The sequence below is a fragment of the Podarcis gaigeae genome (genome assembly GCF_964106915.1).
Source record: "Podarcis gaigeae genome assembly, chromosome: 16".
NCBI lineage: Eukaryota > Metazoa > Chordata > Lepidosauria > Squamata > Lacertidae > Podarcis > Podarcis gaigeae.
Window position 1 is genome coordinate 24,164,247 of NC_139693.1, and position 27,898 is coordinate 24,192,144.

General features: G+C 47.7%; 2 protein-coding genes across 8 annotated transcripts in view; both read right to left on the bottom strand.

Annotated features, from left to right (window-relative positions):
• The window catches only part of GAL3ST1 (galactose-3-O-sulfotransferase 1), a 36,684-nt gene extending 32,959 nt beyond the window's left edge, over positions 1-3,725 (bottom strand). Inside the window, exons 1-3 of one of the 6 annotated variants that reach the window (XM_083717425.1) lie at positions 3,635-3,692; positions 2,042-2,090; positions 488-567 (exon numbers count right to left, since the gene is read on the bottom strand). In XM_083717425.1, coding sequence (XP_083573551.1) covers positions 488-538 — 51 coding nt within the window. In that variant the 5' untranslated portion in view covers positions 539-567; positions 2,042-2,090; positions 3,635-3,692. Of the gene's footprint in view, positions 1-487; positions 568-2,041; positions 2,111-2,925; positions 2,967-3,485 lie in introns of those variants that run through there. The other 5 variants (XM_083717416.1, XM_083717420.1, XM_083717414.1 and 2 more) reach the window with 5 other exon arrangements.
• Positions 3,726-5,766: 2,041 nt separating this feature from the next.
• PES1 (pescadillo ribosomal biogenesis factor 1) lies at positions 5,767-27,586 on the bottom strand. 2 transcript variants are annotated; one of them, XM_083717328.1, is made up of 15 exons: positions 27,456-27,586; positions 25,757-25,836; positions 24,334-24,487; positions 23,195-23,304; positions 22,712-22,883; positions 21,144-21,233; positions 16,962-17,078; positions 15,930-16,007; positions 14,565-14,654; positions 13,979-14,109; positions 12,383-12,508; positions 11,959-12,143; positions 11,044-11,174; positions 10,769-10,936; positions 5,767-6,687 (listed from the first exon to the last, which is right to left on the bottom strand). In XM_083717328.1, the coding sequence occupies exons 1-15, from the start codon at positions 27,477-27,479 to the stop codon at positions 6,607-6,609; spliced, it is 1,737 nt and encodes a 578-aa protein (XP_083573454.1). In that variant the 5' UTR covers positions 27,480-27,586; the 3' UTR covers positions 5,767-6,606. The 2 variants fall into 2 exon arrangements, with proteins under 2 accessions (XP_083573454.1, XP_083573453.1); XM_083717327.1 differs by having other exon boundaries at positions 11,044-11,177; positions 27,456-27,585.
• Positions 27,587-27,898: the final 312 nt, after the last annotated feature.

The window sequence follows — 27,898 nt, forward strand, 5'->3', positions numbered from 1 at the left end:
AACATCCTTTGGCTCCTCCATGATAATATGACAGCAACAATCGCAGGTAACAATGGCTCTCAAAGTGAACCATTCATGGTGGGAATCAAGTGTTAAACAGGGTTGTGTTATTGCCCCAACTCTATTTATTATTTTCATTGCCATGATCCTACACTTTGTTGAAGGGAAACTCCCCACTGGAGTAGAAATCATATATCAAACAGATGGAAAGCTCTTTAATCTGAGTAGGCTGAAAACAAAGATTAAGGTTACCATGACTTCCATCATAGAGTTTAAGTATGCTGATAACAATGTAGTGTGTGCACACTCAGAGGATGACCTCCAAAACATCCTAAATATCTTTGCAGATGCTTATGAAAAGCTTGGCCTATTGCTCAACATCCAGAAAACCCAAGTGCTGCACCAACAAGCACAAAACAACATCTCTGCAGTGCCACAGATCGAACTCAGTAGTGTAACGTTGGAAAGTGTTGATCACTTCTCCTACCTGGGCAGTTATCTTTCCACAAGGGCTGAGATTGAGGCCGAAATCCAGCATCACCTGAGCTCTGAGAGTGCAGTTTTCTCCTGAGTGTTTGAAGACCAGAACATTCATAGGGAAACCAAAATGCTTGTTTACAAAGCTATTGTACTACCAACTTTACTGTATGCTTGTGAAACATGGACCACTTATAAAAGCCATCTCCAACTGCTTGAAAGATTCCAACAACGGTGTCTCCAAAAAATTGTTCACATCACTTGGGAAGACAGGCAAACAATGCCAGTGTACTGGAAGGAAGGAAGGAAGGAAGGAAGGAAGGAAGGAAGGAAGATCACCAGTGTCGAAGCAATGATTCTTCAACATAAACTTCATTGAACTGGTGATGTTGTTCGGATGCATATTATTGTCTTCCAAAGCAACTACTCTATTCCAAACTTAAAAATGGAAAGCGTAATGCTGGAGGTCAACAAAAGAGGTTTAAAGACTCAAGGCAAATTTAAAAAAAAAGTAGTCTAAACACTGACAAGTGGGAAACACTGGTCGTGAGCACTCCATTTGGAGAACAGCCTTTACCAAAGGTGTCATGGACTTTGAAGTCGCTCAAACGCAGGATGAAAGAAAAAACAAGCTAAGAGAAAGGCACATTTGGCAAACCCTCACCGTGATCAACTCCTGCCCAGAAACCTATGTCCCCAGTGTGGAAGGACGTGTGGATCCAGAATTGGCCCCCACAGTCACTTACGGACTCACCATTAAGACCATGTTTATGGAAGACAATCTTAGTCGGCTACAAGTTATCGCCAAGGAGGATGAGGAAGAAGAAGAAGATTTCTGGGCATGTTGCAAGACACTATCTCGTTCCCAAGCCCTGTTTCACCCCTGGGGATGAGGTGCTAGGCAGCATGGATGCAGCTTGAAACCTTCTGCATTTCATCAAACACTTGATTGGGCCTTATCTCTTCACCTCTCCCCAAGGTTTTATTCCAGTGACAAATCAGTGGATCTTTCCTCCAATTCTTTCCCCCAAGTTTTCTGTAAGTTCTGGCAACATGAAAGCTCTGGTAATAGGTAATGATGAAAGATGATGAAAATAGTTCACAATGAAAATGTATGCCATATTTATTTACTCAGAATAATAAATAATAATAATTTTTTTAATTTATATCCCGCCCCCCCCAGCCGAAGCCAGGCTCAGGGCGGCTAACAACAATAAAATAATACAACATTCTAAAAGTCTTGGGACAAAAACTCCTTTCTTAAAACCCCAAAGAGCTACTGCCAGCCAGTGCAGGCAGTACTGGGATCCAGGTGGACCAATGTTCATGCCCTTAGCATTTTCTTGGGACGAAACTTACATTTTTGGTGCCAGGGGTACAAAATGGTCTGAATAAGGGAGTCCACCTGAACAGGATGATGATGATATGTTTCATAATTCAACTCCTGATATTTCAATATTTCTGCTGTCTGGGACAACATATTCCAGGACCAACCAAGCTGTCATCTCTATTTCAGGGAGATAAATTATTGACTTTACTACAATGGACCAAATGAAGCAATTACCTTGAAAGCAATCACTGAATCACCTGAATCACTCCTGTCCTCCTGAGAGCTACAAAAAAATGGAAAGGGATCAATCAGATATGAAGTATTTTGGCTTTCATGACATCACAGGTGTTGTATCTCAGTTGCATAATTCATTTTATATTCGAAACTGCTTATAATCACAATTTTTCCCCAGGTAGAAAGAACCAAAACAGCACTGTCTATGAATTTTCACACAATCACTAGGTCTTAAAAATTATTCCCTCATAATATTACAGATTGCGGAAATTCACCAGGCTATCCTCTAGCCCGAAACCACAACAGAACTGAGATGGAATGGATCCAAATAATTTAAACTGATGAGGCCTCAGCATGGATTAAGTTAGGGCTAGTTGGAAAGTAAAAACAGTCTGCCATGGGTCAATTTCTGGCATAGCAACCATAACTCTCTCATTTTAGCACTTGGTCACACCAAACTGAGCTTGCCTTTTTCAGCTCCCCCCCAACGCCCCACTACCACTACTAGGCCTCACTCGCTCCTGCGACTCAAGAAACAAACAAAACAGAAGATAATAAACAGCAGAAGTCCAACCCCACTCCTCAATATAATTAATGATGGTGATGAAGATGAATACCCTGTAGCTTTGAGACCAGAAAGGGAGGGGGAAAGCTAAATTTCCTCCCCTCCAAAATAATAATTACACCAAACTGTGCCAAATTGTTGCTCTGAGGCTAGAAGGGGTGGCGGGGGAGCTAAACAAATAAATCCTCCCCTCAGTAGTAGTAATAATAATAACAATAATAATAACCCCAAACTGTGTCATATTATAGCTTTGAGAACAGAAAGCTGATGGTGGCAGGAAGCTAAATAAATTAATAATAATAATAATAATAATAATTACTCTGAACAGTGTCTAACTGTAGCTTTGAGACTAGAAAGTCATGAAAAAGCAAGATGGATGGAGAGAGAGAGAGAGAGAGAGAGAGAGAGAGAGAGAGAGACTCCCCAAAGTTGGTTTGCGAACAGGCCTTGCTCTTTTTCCTGCTCAGAAAGCCACTCTGAGATGCAGAAAATCATTATATTAAGATCCACAAAGTGGGGGGAGGGAAGTCAAAGGGGATTATATGTTTATGTTTTTATTTCGCTTGTATATGTAAAATAGAAAATGGAAAAAGAAGAAAGAAAGAGAGAAAAAGAAAGCCACTCTGAGGCCCTAAGGAGACCAGGGCTGCAAAATTCCATTTGGCCTCTGCCGTGCCTTAGAATCAGAGCCAGAGCTTTCACTTCTCTCGGCCTACTCCAATCTGCGGCCTGGTCACAACCACTTCTGCCCCATTCGCGCATTTGTATTTACATACCCTCCAACATTTGTCAGATGAAAATAGGGACATTCTATTCTGCATAAGGAAGCTTCTTCTGCGTTTGATCTCCCACACACATTTACGTCATATACACACCTACATGGGTCACCTTGAGCCAGTACTGTGGGATTTACTTCTGAATAGGCAGTGTAGGGCTCAATTTACAATAAAGGAATCGGCACTCCAAGCGCTTAAAAATGGCTGGCTGCTGAAGCCTGGCAATTCAATTATTTAAAGCGGACTGGTTACGTTTTTCCTTCAGAATTATAGCAAGGGCCTCATATGCCAGCTTCATCATTTCCTTAGTTTGGTACAGGTATTTTATTGGTCAGTAGAGTATTAGCAGGACTCTGTTTTTGCACCTACACACACACACACACACAGAGAGAGAGAGAGAGAGAGAGAGAGAGAGAGAGAACTTTTAATTGTTCTCTGAGATGTGGAGAAGAGGAAAAAGGAAAATCGTGACATTCCAGGATCAAGTCGTAAACCATGACGGCTTCTGTAATTCTGGGACTGTCCCTGGAAAATCGGGACACTTTGGAGGGTATGCATTTGCGCCCCCATGTTTTACTCTGAATTGATGAATGCAGCAGCATTGCTGTGGAGTAGGATCTCTCACGACTCCACATACATGCACATGCTGTTTATTACATATTCTCCAACATGCCACTATTGAAAACAGGGACGTGATTATGACACAGAAATACTCCCCAAAGCTGCAAAAGCCACAGAGGCACCACACCCTTCCAACAGCTTGTGGTCAGATTGGACCCTCACCAGAGTACCAAATGTGTATTGAAGGAACTTCTGATATCACAAATGCAATTGTCAAGAGTGTATCTTGTGTGTAACTTTTCTCCACTTTAGTAAGGGAATGGGAAGCATGGAAGTATGCCCCCCCTTTAACTGCAGGGGGAGTAGATTGGTGTAGGCTTTCACCTTGCTGCCATCTGGCCACACACCACCTTGCAAGACATGCCTCACATATCTGACTGCGTCTGCTAAAAACTAGATTCTTGTCATTGTTAAACTGGACTTGCCTCACTTGTGTTCTATTAATTATCTGTTGAAGCACCTTGTTTTGCTCCTCCTCTTTCCCCTCTTATCAAAGGTGCCAGGATCCTGATTCTGCAAAAAAAGAATCAACTTGGCAGCAACACAAAGCAAGTAACAGGACTGTTACTACCTTGAGGGCCATAGTTCAAGGACACAGGACCTTTGCCTGAAGGTCCATGGTTTAATTATCAGCACCTCCAGGTAGGGTCTGTCTGAATTCCTGCCAGTCAAGTATTGACAATACAGAGCTAGATGGACCAATGGGATAAATGTGGTCACAGAATCTCAGTGTTTGAAGGGACCCTGTGAGTCATCTAGTCCAACTCCCTGCAATGCAGGAATACGTAGCTGTCCCGTATGGGGATCGAACCTGCAACCCTGGTGTTATCAGTACCGTGTTCTAACCAGCTGAGCTATTCAGGGCAGCTTCCTCTGTTCCTATGGTACAAACACAGTAAAGCATCCAGTTTGCATGACTGAAGGTCTCACCTTTAATCCTTGGTGTCTCCCGCTGTGCCTGAAACCCTGGAAACACATTGCTAGTTAGTGTAGACCAGTGTTTCCCAACCTTTGGTCTCCAGCTGTTTTTGGACTACAACTCCCATCATCCCTAGCTAGCAAGACCAAAGGTCAGGGATGATGGGAATTGTAGTCCAAAAACAGCTGGAGACCAAAGGTTGGGAAACACTGGTGTAGACGACACTGAGCTAGACAGTCCAACCATCCGACTCAGTATAAGGCAGCTTCCCATGTCCCTTTTCTGCAATGCCCTATCATCTCTAATCCTAACCTACCTCGCAGGGTTGTTGCAAGGATAAAATGGGAAGGAGTAGAACCATGTTTGTTTGCCACCTTAAGCTTCTTGGAGGAAAAAGGACGGGATATAAGCATAGTAGATTATTTACTTTGGTAATAAGCCATTTGCAGGGAGGCGGCACAAAAGTTTATCTTTGTGGGTGGTGGGCAGGCATGGGGAAGAGGCAGGCAAAAGGCAAGCTGTAAGACACATCTGCTCTGTGGTGCACTGTCTTTACCCTGGCCTCTTTACACAACCCGAGATGTGTGTTGTCAGAGCCCACCCTATTCACCGAACCATAGAATTGGAAGTGACCTTAAGGGTCATCTAGTACAACAGGAATCTTGTCTGAACCTGATTTGAACCCACAACTCTGGGATTAAGAGCCTCATGCTCTGCCAACTGGACTGTGATTGCAATTGGTTCTAACTGCTTTTAAGTTGGATTATTGCAACCCACCCTGGGACTTGCTGGTGAATGACAATGATGTTTGTGAGAAGGAGGAGGAGGAAGAAGACTGCTGAAATTCATTTCAAAGCTCAGTTTAATAAAAGAGAACGTAAATTATTCTGCGATTTGAAATTGTAATACAAAATGCGGAAGAGGCTCAGGGTCCAGATGCGTTATTTAGCTGTCCAGGCTATGAATGGGTGCTATGGGGAAGCATCAGAATCAAAGAAGACAAAAGCAAGGCGGCGGGGGGAGGATGATGGCTACACACCCCATTGCCCCTAAAATCCCCAAGCTGTTCCGTTTACCAAGACAGGACTGTTCAACATGAGCCCTTGCATCGACAGTGTAAATAGGTTTCTTTACAAAGCACAGCAACAGTTCAGAGGCAATTCTGCCCTCTGGAAAGACCACAAGCTCCTTCCCATATGCTCACTAACTGGAAGAAAGTGACATTTAAAATTAAGGGGTGGACTCTGTGGTGGTCTTGCAGACCTCAGGCCTGCTTATTCCCTGTGCCAAAATAGCCAGAGAGACTTTTTCTCACGAAAAGTCACTTACAGGAAGTGTGCGTGGGGAGCCTTATTCACACTCTCTCAATTACCCCACACATTTACCAGTGGGGAGAGGTGGCCTCATGCATTTTTTGTTTCTATCAAAGCCTAGAAAGCCTGTCCTGGCTGGCGAATCTGATGCATGACAGCAACCATCATACAACAAGAAAACCCTGATGGGAACTGAGGAGAATTCAGATGTGTTTTTAAATAAAGCGGACCTTCTCCCCCTTGAAGAAAATGGATTCAGGGGAAGAAGCCAGAATTCTGAGGCATCCCACCAACAGCTGAAAGGTCCAAAGTGCCCATCTTGTAGGCCTGTGTGAGAAGGCACAGGCTGGGATGATAGGCCTCTGTTACTCTCATTGTGCTTTCTTCATTTTCTTTTTCTCCGATTTCACTACCGCGTCGTGAGCTTTTCGTTTCTCTGCTAGTTTGTTAGCCTGAGAGGAGAGGAAAAAATAACATGCATTAGTTCATGTCTCAAAAATTCAACCTTTTTTTGACACATGTGGTATATACAGCAAGGGCTGCCGACTTTTTTGGGTCAGTGGGCCCATTTGGAATTTTGGGAAAGGGCTGTGGGTGCCAGTCACAAAATGGCTGATGTGTGTGTGTGGGGGGGGGGGAGTGTAGTGTAAGATAAAATGGCTGCCACATCTAGAAAGGCAAGAAAAGAGACAGGAAAACCAAATGCCATGAGCACGGCCACCCATTCCTCTATGTGAGGGGAAGTCACCTACATCGGCCACCCCTGCACTGGCTCAGAGAGAAGCTATTTGCAGCTCTCCACTGTTCAAAATGGAAGGGAAGGAGCGTGTCCAATTCTGACACCCAGTGAAATGTGGGCATGTTTAAAGAGGTGCATTCAGCACAGCAGATGCCAAGTCAGTGCAAATAGAAACTGAGCAGGAACCGCAAACAGTCTTTTGTGCATTGTGGAATTCTGATATCTTTCCCAGCTACTATAGGAGGCACTGATGGGCAGCCTCTGTGTATATCACGAGCAATTTCACTGAGCAAACACCCCTTTGCAAGCCATCGTCCTCTGTTAGTATGGGTGCTGTGCACCCGAATGCTTGGATTGGAACTCTCAAGCCAAGAAGACCTCGAGATTCATGTTAATTTCTCACAGAAGTGAAAGAGTAGGGGACATGGAGAGATTTTTGTAGGATCACTGTACTTTGGGTCACAGAGAGTGGCATACAGTTCATTAATTCTATGAACCAATGAATCTGCTCTCCATATTGACCCATACTGATGCTATACACTCTTGCTCAAGTCCCCCCTTTCTCCCCCCCCAAGTGACATGATAGGTCAATGCTTGAATTTTCAGCATCAGACAAAATAAAGCAACCTTGGCCAACCTAGTGCTTTCCAGATGTCTTGGACTACAGATCCCATCAGCCCCGGCCAGCAGTCGTGATGGGAGTTGTAGTCCAAAACATATGGAAGGCAATAGATTGGTCAAGTCTGGATTAAAGCGTGTTTCTTCTGAAGTTGTCCCACAATCAAACAAAACTCACTGCTACTTAATCAAATGCAAACAACCAAGCTCTGGGCTCCCCAACCTGCTGCACCGCCAAAGAAAACAAATATATGAATAGATAACGAAACTATCCATGTGATGCTGAAACAAAACTCCTTACACACACTATGCAACAGAAGAAAACAACACTACCCCCTTCTCTCCCCCGCCTGTCTCCCCACCCCCCAAAACTCACAATGCCTACGATAGCAATGACTCACACCAAATATAACTGACTGTGAAAAAGACTCTATGAACTAGAAACAAGATATGGAGCACTGTTAGCCATGAAAATCTTTCAATAAAGCCAATCTAAAGAAAGAAAAGTATGTGGCACACTCCACAAACTTAAGATCAAGAAAGCTTTGTGTAGTGAGCACCAACTTTCCATCACCTCACTGCCTGTGTGGGGAATATTTGGTCCTCCATTTGCTGTTGGACTACAATTCCCATCATTCCTGGTCATTGGTTGCACTTGCTGGGGCTAACAGGAGTTGTAGTTCAGTAACCTCTGGCAGGCCAAAGGTTTTCTATGCCTGCTCTGTTGAATGCCAGATGTTGCAGAGGGAGAGCTAAGAATGCCTCAGCTAATACAGTGGTACCTCGGGTTAAGTACTTAATTCGAACCTGAAACTGTTCTTAACCTGAAGCACCACTTTAGCTAATGGGGCCTCCCGCTGCTGCCACGCTGCCGGAACACGATTTCTGTTCTCATCCTGAAGCAAAGTTCTTATCCTGAAGCACTATTTCTGGGTTAGCAGAGGCTATAACTTGAAGCGTATGTAACCTGAAGTGTATGTAGCCCGAGGTACCACTGTACCCACAAACGCACATTGGCAGAAGCAGAGGACAATGTGGCCCTGCGCACATACAAGCCGCTTCTCTTCCTGCAATGGTGGTGCTGGACGTGGGACTCATAGGATATTGCTGCAGCAGAGTTCAATGTTTATTTTGTAATGTTTAAGGAAGGCGGGGTGTGTGTGAGTTGTGATAAGAAGATCCCAACAAAGAGGCTACTCTGGAATGGTAATCTTGGATTTGCCGATACTATTTATAACTTGAAATTAACAATAAATGCTAGTGACTACCTCTTTTGTAAGTTTAAAAATGATCTAGAAAAATAAAACAAACCCAGCCTGTCTTCCTCCAGTGCCTTGCAAGAGCTTTATGTGTGGAAACGAGGGTTAGCTTTTTACAGCCTAGAGTTGAGCATCTTTAATGCGGTTGTAGCCAATACAGTGCCTTTCTGGATGTTGCTTGACTACAACTCCCATCATCCCTGTCTATTGGCCATGGTGGGGCTGATAGGAGTTGCAGTCCAACAACATATGGAGGTCACCATCTTGGCTACTCCTGTGCTAATGTCTGTAGACGCACTTGAAGAAAGGGGGGAAATCTTGGACTGAATCCAACGAATTGCTGTAATCCTGTTTGTGCTATAGCTCAGTAACAGGGTATCTGCTTTGCACACGAAAAGGTCCCAGGTTCAACCCCAGAAATCTCCAGGTAGGACTGTGGAAGATTCTGTCTGAACCCTTGAAGACATGCTGCCCACAAGTGCTAACAATACTGAGCAACATGGGCCCATGTTCTGACTCAGTATACGGCAGCTTCCGATTTCCCTATTTAAATCAGTCTTTAATTTGTAACTTGAGGACCGGAACCTTACTTCATTTTAGGGAAGGGCTGTTGTGCGGTGGTAGAGTATGTTCTTTGCATTCAAAAGATCTCAGGTTCATTCCACCAGCATCTCCAGGTAGGGCTTAGGAGACCCATTTGCTGCTGGTGTAGACAATACTGCAATGTGCTCTACGTGGGGCTACCTTTGAAAGTGACTTGGAAACTACAACTAATCCAGAATGCGACAGCTAGACTGGTGACCGGGAGTGGCCACCGAGACCCTATTATACTGGTCCTGAAAGACCTACATTGGCTCCCAGTACATTTCCGAGCACAGTTCAAAGTGTTGGTGCTGACCTTTACAGCCCTAAACGGCTTCGGCCCTGTATAACTGAAGGAGCGTCTCCACCCCCATCGTTCAGCCCGGACACTGAGGTCCAGCGCTGAGGGCCTTCTGGCGGTTCCCTTACTGTGATAAATGATGTTACAGGGAACCAGGGAGAGGGCCTACTCGGTAGTGGTGCCCGCCCTGTGGAGCGCCCTTCCCTCAAATGTCAAGGAAATAAGCAACTATCTGAAGGAAATAAGCAACTATCTGAAGGCTTCCCTGTTTATGGAAGTTTTAATGCTTGATGTTTTATCATATTATTATTATTATTCTGTTGTGAGCCACCCAGTGTGGCTTGGGGAACCCAGTCAGATGGGCAGGGTATAAATAAGGAGGAGGAGGAGGAGGAGGAGGAAGGAGCAATGGTCTGATTCGGCAGAAGACAGCATCCTATGGTCCTAAGGACTGCACAACATGACTACCTCTGCCTTCCCTTGCCCCTCGCAAAGCTGCTCCAGAGAGGTTGTAGGAACCCACAGATTCTAGGGGCACGTGGTGGGGAGAGGAAGTCCCACGGTGCAGGTGGGAAACCTAACAGGACAACTTTGTATGACCCACTCGCACTTTGGAGAGGCAACATTTTCCTAGGCCAGGGGTCTGCAACCTTTAAGACAAAAAGAGCCACTTGGACCCATTTCCGAAGAAGAAAAAAAACTGGGAGCCGCAAAACCATTGCGACATTTAAAACAAATATATCTCCAGAGCCGCGATCTGACAGCGGGTGGGAAGGTGACGTCGGGACAGTGCGTGACTAACGCACGCACCGCCCCCATGCGACATCACAGCCAGTACAGCGCCCGTCACAGTGGGGAGTGTCAGGGCGCACAATGCGCCTCCTCCCCTCGCTAGTATCCGCCCCGGAGCCGCGGCAAAGGTGTAAAAGAGCCACATGCGGCTCCGGAGCCGCGGGTTGCAGACCCCTGTCCTAGGCCCAGCACAGAAAGAGCTCAAGCCCAGGACAGGAAGGAGCAGCCCATTGTGACAGTACCTCTCGGATCTTGCGCCTCTTCCCAAACATGATCTTTTGGTACAGGTATTTCTCCCGCTTCTTCATCATCATGATGGCCAAGCGCTTCTCCTCGCTCTGCTCCTCTTGCGCCAGCCGCTGCTTGTCCTCTCTCAGGACTTTACCTGCCGTCACCTTCACCGGGAGGGCCTGTGGGAGGAGGAGGAGGAGGAGGAGGAGGAAATCACAAACTCAAAAGGGCAACCCGGAGGCAGGCAAAACTTTCAGGAAACAATTGTGCCTCTCTCCCCACATACCTTGCTCTGGGTCCTCTGCGCTTCCATCTTCTTCAGCTTCCCCTCGTCTTCTTTCTCAGAACCCTCATCCTCGTCCTCTGAGTCTTCTGTGGCATCGTCACTCTCTTCCTGTTCTTCCGATCCGCTCTCTTCTCCTACAGGAAGGAACCACCTCGTGTTACCTTTCGTGAGCGCCACACAGGTAAGACAGGCTTGCGAGAGGAAAGCCCCTCACCATTCACTGAACGAAACACATCAGAATGATTGTGGTGCTCATCTCGCTTTCAGGCCGAGGGAGCCGGCGTTTGTCCACAGACATCTTTCCAGGTCATATGGCCAGGTCATATGACCATATGGCCATATGGTCACTAAACTACTTCTGGCACAACGAGACACCGTGATGAAACCCATAATGTACGGAAACACCGTTTACCTTCCCGCCGCAGCAGCACCTATTTATCTACTTGCACTGGTGTGCTTTTGAACTGCTAGGTTGGCAGGAGCAGGGACAGAGCAACGGGAGCTCACCCCGTTGCGGGTATTTGAACTGCCGACCTACCGATCAGCAAGCCCTAGAAGCTCAGTGGTTTAGACCGCAGGTGCAGTATTCTTCAGCCACCAAATTTATGGGTAAAGAGAAATGCTTTCAAATTCCTCCTGAAAGTTAATAATGATGACGATAGGTGTGTCTCACTAGGGAGGGAATTCCGTAACTAGGGAACTACCAATGAAAAGGCTCTGTCAGGGGTCAATGCCAATCAGGCAGCCCCCAGTGGCACTGATTTTCAAGCTTGGGGGATTCTCAGATGTTGTGGAACTGCCCCCCCCCCATAACACTGACTAAGCAACTGGGGATAATGGGATTTGCAGTCTAACAATGGCAGGGGACCCAAGTCTGAAGAACCATGGACCACGGTTCACGGAGCATCGTGTTACCTGGCTCGTCGCCTCTCTGCAAGGCTAGCAGCTTCAGCTTCTCTGGTGGGATGTAGTCCCCTTCCTTCTCAGTCACGAATGGTGAGAGGTGAGGAGGCAGCAGTACGCCGAGGAAGTAATCTGCCACCGGAAGGCACAGCTTGGCGTTGACTGAATCGAAGACCCACTGTGGCTGGATGTAATACCTGGGGAGAAACACAAGTCGAGTCTCTCGAGAACCAGAATGGACAAGTGATCTAGAACCGGGTAGATGGGGGGAATCTGAGACCCATGATCTCGCTTTGAACTTCCAAGCCTTTATCCCAGACCAACCTGAGGCTCTCCAGATGTTGTCAGACTACAGTTCCCATCATCCCTGGCAGGAGGACATGCTGCCTGGGGCCAATGGGAGTTGTAGTCCCGACCAAGAGACTGCTGCACTCACCTGCCTATCACTTGCTTTTCCAGACTAGGCCGGTCGACGATTTGATGGGTGATGGTTGGGTCTGTCACGTCATACGTAGCGCCAATACAAACAGACTTGTCCCAGGATACTTGGCCCCCAAAGCACCTGCCAGAAAGGGGACGATGACACACATCCTCTTGAACCAATCAAACAGAAAGACCAAACCCTACAGCACAAACCCAACCATGACTGCTCAGAAGTAAGTCCTACTGAATTAGTTGCCAGTCTGTTTCTGTACACAATTCAACGGAGGTCCAGTTCCGAGGGCCTTCTGGCGGTTCCCTCAGTGTGAGACGTGAAGCTACGGGGAACCAGGTGGAGGGCCTTCTCAGTAGTGGTGCCCCCCCGTCAGATGTCAAGGAGATAAACAACTATTTGACTTTTAGAAAACATCTGAAGGCAGCCCTGTTCAGGGAAGATTTTAATGGTTGATGTTATATTGTGTTTATAATACTTTGTTGGGAGCAGCCCAGAGTGGCTCTGGCAACCCAGTCAGATGGGTGGCACATAAATAATAAAATTATTATTATTATTATTTAAAAAAGGTAAAGAACCCCTGACAATTAAGTCCAGTCGCAGATGACTCTTGGGTTGTGGTTCTCATCTCGCTTTACAGGCCAAGGGAGCCAGTGTTTGTCCGCAGACAGTTTTTCTGGGTCACGTGGCCAGCATGACTAAGCTGTTTCTGGCGTAACGGAACACTGAAACCAGAGAAGCGCACAGAAACGCCGTTTACCTTCCCGCCGGAGCGGTACCTATTTATCTACTTGCACTTTGACGTGCTTTCGAACTGCTAGGTTGGCAGGAGCTGGGACCGAGCAATGGGAGCTCACCCTGTCGTAGGGATTCGAACTGCCCACCTTCTGACCAGCAAGCCCAAGAGGCTCAGTGGTTTAGACCACAGCACCACCCATGTCCCGCGTCTTATTATTATTACTTCTTTAAAGTCCTAAATGCCTAAGGCCCCAAATATCAGAAAGGCTGCCTCCTTCCCTATAGGTTTCCTTGGGTGTTAAGATCAGCAGAGCAGGCCCTCTTGGCAGTTCACCCACTCTCAGAAGCTGGGGTGAAGTTGGCATGGGAAAGGGCATTTTCTGTGGCAGTCCCCCAGTTACGGAACTCCCTCCTAACAAAGGTACAGCTGGCATCTTGAATGTACAGGCGTAGCCGCATGCGTAAGATCTATCTCTTTATCCTGGCCTTTGGCACTGGAGGTGTGTGCTTTCAGGAACCATGTTATTCCTGTGATCACGATTTGTTTTAAACTCCTTTTAAAGATTGCATTTTAAATCGCTGCGACCTTCCCTGGGACTTTTGGTTGAAGGGCAAGCAATAAAACAAATAAAATATTGGAATAACTCAGTGGGGCTTACCTCCAGGTAAGTGGGGCTAGGGCTGCAGTCTTAGCCCTTAAGCCTGGAATGAGGCCAGGGTTTGGGGTCCTTTCATGTAGACTCCCCTCCTCTTCCCACCACAATAGGGCCACCAAAATCCAGCCAAACTACCAAGGCCTGGGATGAACCTGGCAAAATGCCCAGAGCCAAAAGCCCAAGGCAGAGGGACTGCGCTACATACCGGATGATGAAAGCCAGAGGCTCCCTGGGCACCTCCCTGTTGAGGAAGAAGCGAAGGCCTTCAAAGAGCCTCTTCTGCTTCTCCAGGGCCTCCTGCTCCTTTTTCCGGGCCTCCTCTTGTTCTGCACTCTCCTGGTGTGTGTGTGGGGGGGGGAGAAAGGCACAGTGAGATCCCTTCTAGGCCAAGCTTCCCAAACTCGGTGTCCTCCATACGTTTTTGGACTATGACTCCCATCAGCCTTGGGAGTTAGAGCATAAAGCATCCAGGGGCATCAGGTTAGGAAGATCTTGGGTGACTTCTTCGTTAACCTGAGGCGAGCTCAGGCGAGCTCTCCCATCTCAGGTACCCACCACCACGGCTAAGGAAAGCTACAGTCCAAGAGAAGCCCCTCCGACTTCTGGCCTTGCCCTCCCAGCCCCTCTGCAATGGGCTGGAGCGGCGACTTATGCTGCGTGGCTTCATTGTTCCCACAAAGGGCCAGTGCCCCATTCCCAGCAGGCCACAGTTACAGGTGGGCAGTTTTTTGGGGGTGGAGGGGTGGATCTGTGGAGGCCCCCCCACTCTAGAGCTCCGGGCAAGAACTTACTTCCTCCACGGGGAACTCATCCACGACTGCCTCGTCCTCCGGGTCAGGTGCCACCACTCGGGCCAGGCTGGCGCTGAGAGCCGACAGTTTCTGAGGGGAAAAAGATGTCCAGCAATTAACAGATACTTAATTGTGTCACTGGGTGCAGATGAAACAGAAGCAGAGGTGGTCCGCCGTTTCCTTGGAACGATCATTTGGGGCAGGAAATAAAGCAGAACTGGAGAGTGGCCAACAGGGGCAGGAAATCACAGGTTTTGAGGAAGTAGTAGTAGTAATCATCATCATCATTATTATTATTATTATTATTATCACCATCATCTGTTTATATGCTGTCCATCTAACTGGGTTGCCCCAGGTACTCTGCACAGCCTCCAACAAATAATAAAAACACAATAAGACATCAAACACTAAAAACTTCACTCAACACCTATCTGGAACTCTCTCCAGGCCTGACCCTGTTCCATATGCCCTGAACTGTGATAATGCCTCTTATGCATTTGCCTTGATGGGCCTCTGACTTTTGGAAGGCTGGGATGTAGCCCACCGTGCAAGGGTCAAAAAAGGCACCCACTGCCCCGCCCACCACTGACGTTTGGCCCCTGGAAGGTTACCCACAAGGGAGTATGGCCCTCAGGATGGAAAAAAGGTTCCTACCCTTTGTGTGCACTTGTGACACTGCACAACACCAAGTGTTGGGAAACGTTTCCAGCCAGGGGAATAAAGGCCTGCAGTGGGTGGGGCCAGAGGTAACCGGGGGTGGGGGGTGGGCAATGAATGTAAACACTGGTCTTCAATTGGTGGGTCAGGACCCACTAATGGGTCATGGCCTGATCCAAGGTGGGTCGCAACAAGAGCCCTGCTGTCGTGCAAATATATGGCAAAGGGTTCCCTGTATTGGGAAGTTTTTCATTTTTGACTTTTAATATATTTCAATATGCGTTGGAAGCCACCCACAGTGGCTGGGGTAACCCAGCCAGATGGGCAGGTTGTAAATAATAAAAAGTTATTGTTGTTGTTATTAAATGGTTAAGAAACAAGTCCCCAGATGCATGTCTGGGTTAAAAGGGGGTCCTGGGTCTGAAAGGGCTGAAGATAACCTGGCTCAGAAGGTTGGTTTCTACACACAAACACTCTGTATCCTCTTTGCAGGCAAGTGAGAGGCATGGTCGGAGTTCAAGAACACATCCCAGCCAAACAAAACACACTCTAGGAGGAAATGAAGCGGGGCTGTTGTGTGTGGCCTGGAGGGCGTCTCAAGGGCCAAGGTGGAGCGTATCCTGGAGGCCCGCATTTGCCCTCCATCCAGACTACTGTTCCCCATCCAAGGCCCAGACAGCTGATTCTTCGGGACTCCTGCCCACTCACCTCCAGGTAGCTCTCAGAGTCCAAGGCGTACACCTCCCCATCCTCTGGCGTCAGCTCTGACAGGGACTGGCCTTCGATCTGAAAGACACACAGATGCAGGGATGGCCTCCTTCTCAGAATCAGTTTAACAAGAGAACATTCCTGCTGGCTGGAAGCCGCAAGTCCATCTTCAGGACTTTTCTGCCTGTAACCCTCCTTGAGCCTGCCCAGCCATGGTGGTGATTGGAAGAGAGCCATCTCTCTCACCCACACCCAGATTTTGGTCTGTTGGGATGTGGGACGGGGCCTTTTCCTGAGTGGCACCCAGCATGACCCTCAAAATTGCCTGATCTTTCTCTCTCCCCATCCCGTCTGTGCTTTTGTGACCAGTTCATTTTTCAAGTTTGTTGTTATTCCTTTTAAGTAACAGGTCTACTGCTTTAAAATCAAGGTGGTCCAACGTGATGACGGCCGAATCATAATTTGATGCCCCCGCACTGCCTTCCCAAAGCCAAGTAAGCAAGATGCTGGACTTGGGGAAGGAGGCACGAGGGCTCAGACAGGGCCTTAGAGTCCTCACCTCCTTCCCAAAGCCTAGGTAGCACTTTCCAAGCTTTGGGAGGAGGTGCGAGGGCTCTAGGACCCCGCCTGAGCCTTGTGCCTCCTTCCCAAAGCCCAGAGCCTCACTTAGCCAGCTCTGGGAAGGCTGCTTCAAATTTTGGCCTAACTCCCCCGCCCCCACCCCCTCCACTTGACAAAGCAGTGCATGGCCCATAGGTTCCATGTCAAAGTACTCTTGCGGCCTACTTGATATAAATATTTTGGTTAATGAAAGAATAAAAACCTTACCACACTAAGCTGGCAATTGGGCACGAAGCTCACTGGGTCACCTTGGCCAAGTCACTGCCTCTCTCAGCCTAATCTACCTCACAGCGTTCTTGCAAGGATAAATTGGGAGAGGGAGAGCCACGTACACCAGCTTGAGTCTCAAGTCCCTGGGATTTCCCCTGCCCTCCACTTGTTTTTCTCAATTCTACCCAGTGAATTCCTCACCTTTGGAGGGTAGTGCAAGTTGATGGACTGGTAGAGGCGGAAATTAATGAAGCCCACGAGAGTGGTGTAGAACTCCGTGAAGGTGGCCATGACTCTGTAGTCCACATCTGTCGGGTGCTGGGAGGAAAGAGGGGTGCCAATTAAGCCGCTGTAACACACACACATACCCCTTTCAAAACACCCAGTTGTTTTTTTTATTTAGATTTAGATAAATTTATTGTCATTGTCCGTATATACACAGTATACACAACAACGAAAATCAAACACCCAAGACCGGATTCACATACACATTCGCACGTATCTCCAACACTCTCATCCTATTCAGACATAATCTATTAGAACATAACATAAACCAGAATATAACATAACCCATTAGAAGCATAGCATAACCTAAAACCTATCTCATTCCTTACTACTCACTGCTTGCTATTTCTTACAACTGGCCCTGAGATCATTATTTAGTGCAATCAGAGCCCTTGGATAGAAACTATTCAGAAGGCGTGTGGTTCGTGTTTTCATTGTCCTGTATCTTCTGCCCGAAGGCAACAGTTCAAAGAGGTTGTGAGCAGGATGGGTGGGATCTCTCAGGATATTGTGTGACTTCTTCAAGCTGCGAGACGTGAAGATCTCATCCAGGGTTGGTAGTTGGAGCCCAATAACATTCTGGGCAATTTTAATTATTCTCTGTAAAGCTTTTTTATCCATTTCAGAGCTGCTCCCATACCACGATAATATACTATAGGTTAAGACACTCTCAATGGTACTGTGATAATAGGACAGAAGTAGGTGTTGAGATAGATTCAATCCCCTGAGCATTCTCAGGAAATACAACCTCCCCTGCACCTTCCTCACAACCATATTAATATTTGCAGTCCATGAGAGGTCCTCAGAGATGTAAATGCCCAGGTATTTAAAACTACCAACCCTCTCCACCTCCTCGCCATTTATGTGCAATGGTAAAAATACACTTTTCTTTCTCCTAAAATCAATTATGAGTTCTTTGGTTTTTTTGGTGTTAAGCATAAGATTATTTTCTTTACACCATTGAATTAACCCCTGTACTTCTTTCCTATAAGCAGCCTCATCATTCTCACTAATGAGCCCCACCACTGTTGTATCATCCGCAAATTTGATTATTGTGTTGGACTTATACAGTGGGGTGCAATCAAATGTGTACAGGGAATAGAGAAAGGGACTTAACACACACCCCTGAGGGGCTCCTGTGCTTAATACTAGAGTAGAAGAATAGTAAGGTCCCATTCTCACTGTCTGCGGCCTATCGGTCAGGAAATTCCTTACCCACAAACAGATCTTCTGATGTATACCCAAATTGGTCATTTTAAGGAATAACCTGTCTGGTAGAATTGTATTAAAGGCAGAACTGTAGTCCACAAACAACAGCCTTGCGTAGGTTCCCTGTCGTTCTAGATGACTCAGTACAGTATGGACAGCGATGGAAATAGCATCATCAGTAGATCTATTTCTTCTGTATGCAAACTGGAACGGGTCTAGAGTGGATGGAAGACCAGCCTTAATATAATCTAGCACCAATCTCTCAAAGCATTTCATAACGACAGATGTTAGGGCTATTGGTCTGTAGTCATTGAGAGATACCACCACTGACTGTTTAGGGACTGGCACTATAATCGATGTCTTCAGGCAGGTAGGGACAGAACCCTGCAACAGGGATAGATTAAAAATGTCCGTAAATACACCAGCTAATTCTGCAGCACAGTCCCTAATAACTCGTCCCATAATTCCATCCGGTCCAGCTGCCTTCCTAATATTAATGCTCCGAAAAGCACGTTGTACGTCGGAGGTCTGCAATAAAAATGGTTGTTTATCAGTAATAGTTTCTGATGATGTGCTGGTAGCCAATGCTGTAGTGACGGTGGTTCCAGTTCCCACCTCAAAACGACTGAAGAATTGATTCAGCTGATCAGCCAGGTGCGCACTGCTGCTAGCCAGTTCGTTTTTAATATTTTGCCCTGTAATTTGTCGCAGGCCTTGCCATACTCGACGAGGGTCGGAGCTCTCAAAATGCTTTTCGATCCTCCGGCAGTACATAGCTTTGGCATCCCTAATGCCCTTTTTCAGTTTGGCTCTAGCTTCTCTATACTGTTGCGCATCGCCAGTTCTACTTCCATGTAGAAGTTTTCTCTACAGACATATCTCATGTTACGTTTGCTTCATGTTAGGTTCTTTCAGGTTACGTCCCGTGGCGACCCAGAAGTACCGGGAAGGGTTACTTCCGGGTTTCGCCACTCGCGCATGCACCAAAGCGCGAAATGATGTCACATGCATGCGCCAAAGCACTGCAGGTTGCGCTTTGTTCATGTTGCGAACGGGCCTCCAGAATGGATCCCATTCGCAACCAGAGGTACCACTGTAGTAACATCTTCACTTTCATAGCTCTATGCAGAGATACAGAACGTACTCCTGCAGGAGGCAGTGACAGCCAACGACTTGGATGGCTTTACAAGAGGAGTAAAGCTATGAATGGCTATTAGACATGGTGATGATGCTCGGCCCCCACAGCTGAAGGCAGCAATGCTTCTGAACACCAGTTGCTGGAAACTACAGGAGGGAAGAGGCCTCTTGAGCTTGGCTGCTGCTTTTGGACTTCCCTTTGGGGCATCTCTGTGGGTGGAGAGGTCATCCTCTCCCTTCCTCTTCTCTAAGTCTAAGCTGCTTGGCTTTCTCAGCCCGACTGCAACCATCCCCCTTCCGACTGAAGCGGAATAATCTTTATTTGCATCAGCCACTAGCCACAGCAATAAAATAAAATGTACTGAAGATAGAGGTAAAAACCTAACTATAGAAAATAAATTTTGGGGGTTTACATCAATAATCAAATAACAGATCTTATTGTAATTGCCCCCCGCTAAAAACCTTGCAGTTTTTGCTGTCACTTGATCATCTTCATCTGCTAAAAGAAAGGACACAGTAGCAATGGTTGAGCGACCCGGCATGGACAATAATAGAGAGGTAATAACCTCACTCCTCAAACCTTTATACAAGCCAGAAGCATATAAGCCACTGACCCAATACTGTCATCTCAGCAGGGACGTGTTTTTCCAGTGGAATTTTCTGAAATCGACCCTCAAGTACAGCCGAAGGGAGTATATTCAATCTTGCGAAAGCAAAAGCGTGCCTGTATTTTGGAATTGTTAAATTTTACAAGCAGGGTTCCAAAGTGTCAAAATGACTTGGTGGGAAATAATCACACCATGGACAAAAATTCCTGATTGTGGCCAGATTATTCTGTCGCTCGATATCATATAGGAACTGTCTAATTAAATTATTTGCTTTATCCCCCTTCTGCCTGCTTGCCAACAGCAGCACCTGTTATCCAAACAACCTACTTTAACAAGGCGTGGTTGTATATGTTGCTATTATATCTGCAAGGGGTGCATTAAGGTATGGTCTGATGGGAAAAGCAACAGATTTAAGTTATGCAAGCCAACGGACAGGACCAAATGTGTCCAAATAACTGGCTGCCCACCAGCTGAGCGGTGTTCTGGGGGGTTAATTGTAATTAAGGTCACTTCTGCAGTGCCCATTTTCTAAAGTTAATGATTCTTCGACCCAAGGGAAGCTCAGCTGGAATAACCAAGGACAAGAGGTCAACGTGCACCGTGGGCAAAAGGAGTCAAGGACCAGGTCACGGTCTCCTAGTTCCCTTTGGGCGGCCAATGGGGATGAGGAGGTGGGCCAAGGCACAGCCAGGGCACCATTGATTGGAGGGTTCTGGTGGCCTCACATCGAAAAGAAGATTGCAGAAAAGGGCAAGCAAAATGATCCGCCAGAGAAACCTATGTTATCTATGTTAAGAAAGATATAGTATGGAACTTAAAAACGGGGAGAAATAGCCACCAAAACTGAAAGATTTATCATAGCAAGCTGCCCTATTCTGAGTATGATGCTTGGTCCATCTAGCTTAATACTGCCTATACTGACTGACAGCAGCTCTCTTGGCTTTCAGGAAGGGGGCATTTCCAGCCCTACTTGGAGATGCTTTTGGGGAATGAACCAGGGATCTTCTGCATGCAAAGCAGGTGCTCTACTGGTGAGCTATGGTCCTCTTATCCCATGATACTGAAGGAGTCAGTGCCTTTGTTTTGCAGGGAATGAAAATGAGATTAACAAAATTATCCCAGGAAATCTGGCCCCAGTACTCACATTGTGGGAAAAGGCGTAGGGTGTTATCCAGGTGACAAGCTGCCCCATCACCTCCGCCTGGTAGTAGATGCCTTTGATGGACAGGAACACCTGCCAAGGGGAGGACAGAGGGTGGTTTCAGCTGGAGAAGCAACACAGAACACAACGGAGAAGTCCAGTGCTGGTGAAAAAAGGCCGGCCACTTCTCTGATATTGCCTTCCTCAACTTGGTGGCCTCCAGATGTTCTGGACTACGACCCCCATCAGTCCGTCAGGGTTCAGCCCTGCCCAGACCTCAAACCTGCAGTCTCTGCAGGAGGAGGGGCAGCACTGCCTGTGACCCTGGGAAGCAACAAGAGCCAGATATCTGTGTTCCAGAGGCTGGAGGTCCCTGGTTTCCTGGCTGTCTGTCAGACTGCTCCCCAACACTCCATCTCCAGCTAGCTGCACCTGGGTTTACTTGGGAGGAGGAGGAGGAAGCACACAGAAACTCCTGCACTTGAGCAAGAAAAAAAGTGGAGCCTACAGTTCCTTTATAAAGCCCCCCAGGCTGAGTTACTGCATTGCTGAAGCAATGGTTACTTTTCCAAACTCTAGATTTCCTGGCCCAGAGAAATCAGTGTTTCCTCTCTCCCCCTTGCCCCACCAGAGGAAGAATCAACATTAAAAGGGAATTATCAAGCTCTGCCAGCATGGCTGTGCTCCCAAGAAGCCTCAGCATCACACAGTCACGCTTGCTGGTGCTGATGGGAGCTGTAGTCTAAAACTTCTGGTGGGCACCAGATTGGTCAAGGCAGTGATGGAGCGCTTAAGCCAGCCAGATGTTGCAGGCAGTAATTCTCATCAGCACCAGCAAGCGCAGCCCAAGGGGGCGAAAACTGTTAGTTTCTGTTTGCCACTGTGCAGTGCTTGGAGTCACAGGACTCTGTTTACATTCCTGGGATTCCAGACTGTTGGAAGTCTCACGGAAGACAGGAGACGGATGTGATGTTACTGGTTTCCTGTTCCTTTGTTTGTTCAATTGAGTTTGGATTTGGATTTGATATCCCGCTTTATCACTACCCGAAGGAGTCTCAAAGCGGCTAACCATCTCCTTTCCCTTCCTCCCCCACAACAAACACTCTGTGAGGTGAGTGGGGCTGAGAGACTTCAGAGAAGTGTGACTGGCCCAAGGTCACCCAGCAGCTGCATGTGGAGGAGCGGGAATCGAACCCGGTTCACCAGATTACGAGTCTACCACTCTTAACCACTACACCACGCTGGCTCTCTGCTTTCACAGAGAGAGGATGTGTTTTCTGTCTGCGTAGTTAGTAATAAAGCATAGTGATGTAGCCATAAATCTCATCACTTCTGCGTGTTGCTTTGATTCTCTGCGTAATGGGGAATGTGCCTGGAGCCTTATCAAAGGCTCAGGTCGTCAATCACGTCGGAGGCGGTTCCGGAGGAGCTCGGCTGATCGCAGGTCCCAACAAAAACATCTGGAGGGCACCAGGATGCTGAAGACCCAGCTTGATGTGTGTTGATCTACCTGAAATAAAGCCAACCCCTTCCTGGATCTGTAACTCCCCATAGCCTCTCACCCAGCTCACCTTGCGCAGAGAGCGCGAGCAGATGACGTAGTTGAGGAACTCCACAGTGAGGCGGCGGCACAGCTGGATCGTCTGAACGTGGCACTTGCCGGTACGCGGGAAGGTGGCGAAGAGGAAGCACATAGAAAGAGCGTCGTCAAGGTCCCGTAGGGCATCAATGAAGGTCGGGTACCTGCAAGGGGGGGGGGGGTGAAGAACAAGACCATGTAACTCACACAGCCTTAATTGTGCAAGAGTGCTTTATAAACAACCGGACTATAGTCAGCTTGCCCTGTCCCCATGGGATCGGATCCCCCTTCTGCTGGGGACGAAATTGAGGATGCTGGACCAGAAGGGAAACTGCATGTAGGGTCAGCCCCAGCAGCACATCCATAGGATGAGCTCTTGGCCAGAAGGAAATGCACTGCCACCCCCTGACCCTCCTGTGCCCAGTTATTTGGAACCCCATTGCGGTTCCTCTGCAATGTTCTCCCTGTCTCTTACCTCTCCTTGACAATGTGGTCCAACCTATATCCGGGTTTGTTGTCCTTCAGCCGCTCTACAGTGTTCCATTGGCTCTTCCCGTACGCTTTGCGCAATTTGCGGACAAACACCTTGCAGAGAAGAAAGGTTTCAGACACAGGTGCCCTTGCCAGCTGCTGGCCGCCCAGTCTAGAATTCCCTGACCTAGTCTGCTGCCCACCCACATTATATTATCATCCTCATTGCTGCAGATTTAATAATCACCTTCTTAACCACCATCTCAAAGCAAGATAATTAAAAGCACAAAAACAACAAAAACATTTAAAACAAGACTAAAACCCTACAAGGTTAGGTAAAGACTCCTTTATGCAGCTGGGAAAGCCTAGTCAAAACAAAATGTCTTCAATTGTTTCCAGAAAATGCAGTGAGCGCCAGTTGTACCTCAAGTCCCCTCTCATGCTTCTGTAGCACCCAATCTCTTTGTAGGTAACACATGCTGACTTTAGCTTACCTGCCAAAAACACTAACTTTACACTGATAAACTTTACACTGGAGAAAACCAAGTTTGATTTCATTGGAAGGAACTGATATTCTATCACTTAACGCATCTCATTAGCAACTGGGCTCAGAATCATGTCATTAAAGGCAGCGATGTGGGATGTTTCAGTGCTTTGTTTTTTCCATGGAAAATACTCAGTTGTAGAAGTTCATTTGAAACAAGGAATGAATCCCAACTTCAAATACAGTATCAGGCACATTTGGCAGTTTCAAAATTTTCAAACTTTGTTTACTTGCTACAAGCAAAATAAATAGGCAGAATTAAATCACTCAGGATATTTCCTGATACTTAAGTCCCCTAAGGAAGTTACTCTTTCAGAAACAGTAGTTTTAGATTGCCTTGATGCCTTTTTCTTCTGCTGTTCAGTGATGTGGGTTAGCCAGGAAATTCTGAAACAGAAATTTTTCCTTTGCAGTTCAAAATTTTCTATAAAACCCAAATCGCTGAGCAGGGGGTACAAAATGGACTGCAGCTCTTGAAAGCAAATGATAACTTCCTTCCTGTAATCCGTCTCCAAAGTCATCTCTCTAAAACTGTTGCAGGTGGTGATATTAAATCTAATGCTTGTGATTGGCTGCGGGATCCCCCGGAATCACAATACCTTATATTCCCGGAACTTGTTGACAATGGGCTCATGTAGGAGAAATTTTATGTCTTTCAGGAGGTAGAAAGTCCTGGCAGCAGTAGATCCTTTGTTCACCTTCTTCTTATGTTTGGGCTCATGAGGGTAAATCCCTTTTAGGATGCAGAGTCGCCTGGAAAGGGCAGGGGGGTGGGGAAGAGAACAGATGTCTTGTCGGTTTCCCCTTGGCCAAGTTAAGGCAACATAACGCACAATAATATTCACTGTGAAGCTATCACAGGTCGGAACTGTTAGCAGTCATCTAAATAATGTAGACGGAGTCCAGAGAGAAGAGAAAGTGATAATACTTGATTGGGTAAACTGAACAAAAACTGCGTATAACTTGAGGAGATATAGACAGAGAGGTTTTGTCTCATTTACAAGCCTTGTTCATAGCAGAAAGATATTCAGCAACTAAAGAGAAAGAGTAAAACTTCCTCTGAAACTACACAGCCAGTTAGAACGTGAGCTCTCCTGGCAAGGATCATACCAATCTGCTGGGCAACACCACAACCTTCTAACTAACTGTAAACAGAATTAACCCTTAGGTTATTAACTGAATGGTTCTGCCCTTGTGCTTCCGACAGGATACTGCTGTCACCACCACTACAACCCAAAGCCAAGAAGTCAGTGCGACAGGGTCTGCTATGACTCCACCACCAACACACTGGCCCTAACTGACATAGGTAAAGGTAAAGGTACCCCTGCCCGTACGGGCCAGTCATGTCCGACTCTAGGGTTGCGTGCTCATCTCGCTCTAGAGGCTGTGAGCCGGCGCCGTCCGAAGACACTTCCGGGTCACATGGCCAGCGTGACGAAGCTGCTCTGGCGAGCCAGCACCAGCGTAGCACATGGAAACACCGTTTACCTTCCCGCTATAAAGTGGTCCCTATTTATCTACTTGCACTTAAGAGTACTTTCAAACTGCTAGGTGGGCAGGAGCTGGGACCGAACGACTGGAGCTCACCCCGCCTCGGGGATTCGAACCGCCGACCATACGATCAGCAAGTCCTAGGCGCTGAGGTTTTACCCGCAGCGCCACCCGCGTCCCTGACATAAGACCTTAAGAACTGACATAAGACCTTAAGAAAGGCCTGCTGGATCAGGCCAATGGCCCATCCAGTCCAGCCTCCTGTTCTCTCTGCGGCCACCCAGATGGCCCCAAAGGAAGCCCACTAGCAGAACTTGAGCACCAGAGCACTCTCTCCCCAGACTGAGGAAGAAGAGCAGTCATTGTGGTGAGTAGCCACGAGAGAGATGCAAACAGAGATCCAGTGGCATGTGTATGCAGAGACCAACTACACCCCTGCCAGGCAGCACTGCAATACTCAAGACACTCCTGCCACACACACATGTATCAAGGGGCCACAGTAAGCTGGTAAGCGATGACTCCTTTCCTTACCTGAAGTCTGCAAGGCTCAGTTGCAACTTCTTCCGGGCTTTGTTCCTGGTAATATAGTTGGTGGCAGAACCCCTCTCGTACTTTGGGATGAAAAGAGAAACAACGCTTAATATACCGTATTTTTCACTCCATAGGGCGCACTGGACCATAGGGTGCACCTAGTTTTTAGGGGGGGAAATAAAGAAAAAATCCATCCCGCTGGCTGTCTTGGCTTCCTCTTTAGCCACGCACAACCTCTCCAGCCGGGAGAGGCTGCCCGTGGCTTTGGCAGAAGCCAAGACAGTGAGCGGGATGGATCCTGCTAGCTGTCTTGGCTTCCTTTTTAGCTGCGGGGGTGGGGCAGGGGAAGCCCGAGCTTCCCCCGACCCCAGCCCCCAAAACGGGTCCGGGAGCGGCGGCGAGGTTGCTCACTCCCGGAGCTTGCTGCTATCCGTAAGCCTTGGGAGCCCGCCAGGAACTCCCGCCGGGCTCCCAGGGCTTGTGGATAGCTGCCCGAAGCCCGGGGTGTGCAGCGCTGCGCTCCCAGGGCTTTGGGCTGCAGGCTGCGAGGTGCACACCGACCCCTCTCACTCTCCAGGCTTCAGCGAAAGTCTGCATTCGCTCCATACGACAAAAACACATTTCCCCTTCATTTTTGGAGGGGAAAAAGTGCGCCCTATAGAACGAAAAATACGGTATGTCCTTCCACGAGTTAGGCTCACAGTGAGAAATTAAGAGTATTAATTCAAAAGCAGGTGATCCTACAGTCCTGCCTTCATGCCTAGATAGTAAACAGCTAAAACAGGAACATAGGAAGCTACCTTAAGCAGCGTCAGACTGCTGGTTCATCTAGCTCAGTATTTTTGACAATGAAGGGCAGCAGCTCTCCAGGGTTTCAGGCAAGGAGTCCATCCCAGCCCTGAAATGCCAAGGATTGATATATGCCTTCTGCATACAAAGCAGATGCTCTATCAATGAGTGATGGAAGCTGCCTTATACCATCTAGTTCACTATTTGTCTGCACCAGCCTTTCTCAACCTTGAGTCCCCAGATGTTATTGAACTACAACTCCCATCATCCCCAGTGAGAAGGACCAGCAGCCAGGGATGATGGGAGTTGTAGTGTCCAATAACATACAGGGACCCAAGGATGAGAAAGTTTGGTCTACACTGACTGGCAGCTGCTCTTTAGGGTTTCAGGCAAGGGACATTCGCTGCCACACCTGGGGATGCTGGGGAATAAGCCTCAGACCTTCTACAGGGAATGCAGATGCCCCATGGCACTTCCAACTAGAGTGGACAATAGAGGAGAGTGACACGTGTTGGAAGTCCAGCATCTCGAGAGCATCCCTTCGGCTAATCCTGCCCCAGGACACGGGAACATAAGAAGCTAACACATCCCGAGTCTGGTCACTGGCCCACCTAGCCCAGAAGCGTCTACACGAACTGGCAGCAGCTCCTCAGGGCTTCTCCTAATCCTATCTGGAGACCATCAGGCGCTGAACCCGAACTTGGGACCTTCTGCATGCTACGGCCCTGCGTCACCAGAAGGATAGTAAAAAAAAACAAAAACCCGCAAGCCGCCGTGTATTAGGTAGCCAGTTCCGGAAGTAACGTGTTTCCACTTTCAGACATTACTTCGCTACACGGGAAAGCAAGCGGCATCCCCTCATGAAAGCAACGCGGTGCGCAGGCTGGGCCTGCCTTAAGCCACGCGGTACCTTCTTTTTCTCCACGCCGCCCATCGCTGTCGCCGCTCCTGCCGCACCACCGACACTCACGTGGCGATTCTCGCAGGACGGCCGAAGGGGCTCCGCCCACTAAATGCGTCATCGCCCCTCCTCTTCAGGGTGTCTCTGCGGCTGCCTGACCGGGAGCCAACGTCCTGGAGTTAAGCCCACCCGGCGGCATGTCACCGGCCAAGCGAAGAGGATCATGAAGTCTCTTCGTTTCAGTCGCCACGCCGGGAAGCTCTCCGAGCAGCAAAGTTTTCGAGCAGGCATAGATTTGGGCACCTTTAGGGGGGCCTTAAGCAAGACCCTAGGTCCAGGAAGCCGACCTGGGGGACGCGGCGCATGCTGGGGGCTTGGATGACTATGATAGAGGCCTAGAAATAGAAAGGCTTCCTGTGACATAAAGTCGGGTGCCTAGAGATAGGAAAATG

Bases quoted from the DNA above. Each gene is read 5' to 3' on its own strand.
- PES1 (XM_083717327.1), bottom strand. From the start codon at position 27,479: ATGGGCGGCGTGGAGAAAAAGAAG. The intron at 24,488-25,756 runs GTAAGGAAAGGA...TGCCCTTTCCAG, and splicing joins CTGAGCCTTGCAGACTTCAG to GCGACTCTGCATCCTAAAAG. The intron at 23,305-24,333 runs GTATTGTGATTC...CTTCTCTGCAAG, and splicing joins ACAAGTTCCGGGAATATAAG to GTGTTTGTCCGCAAATTGCG.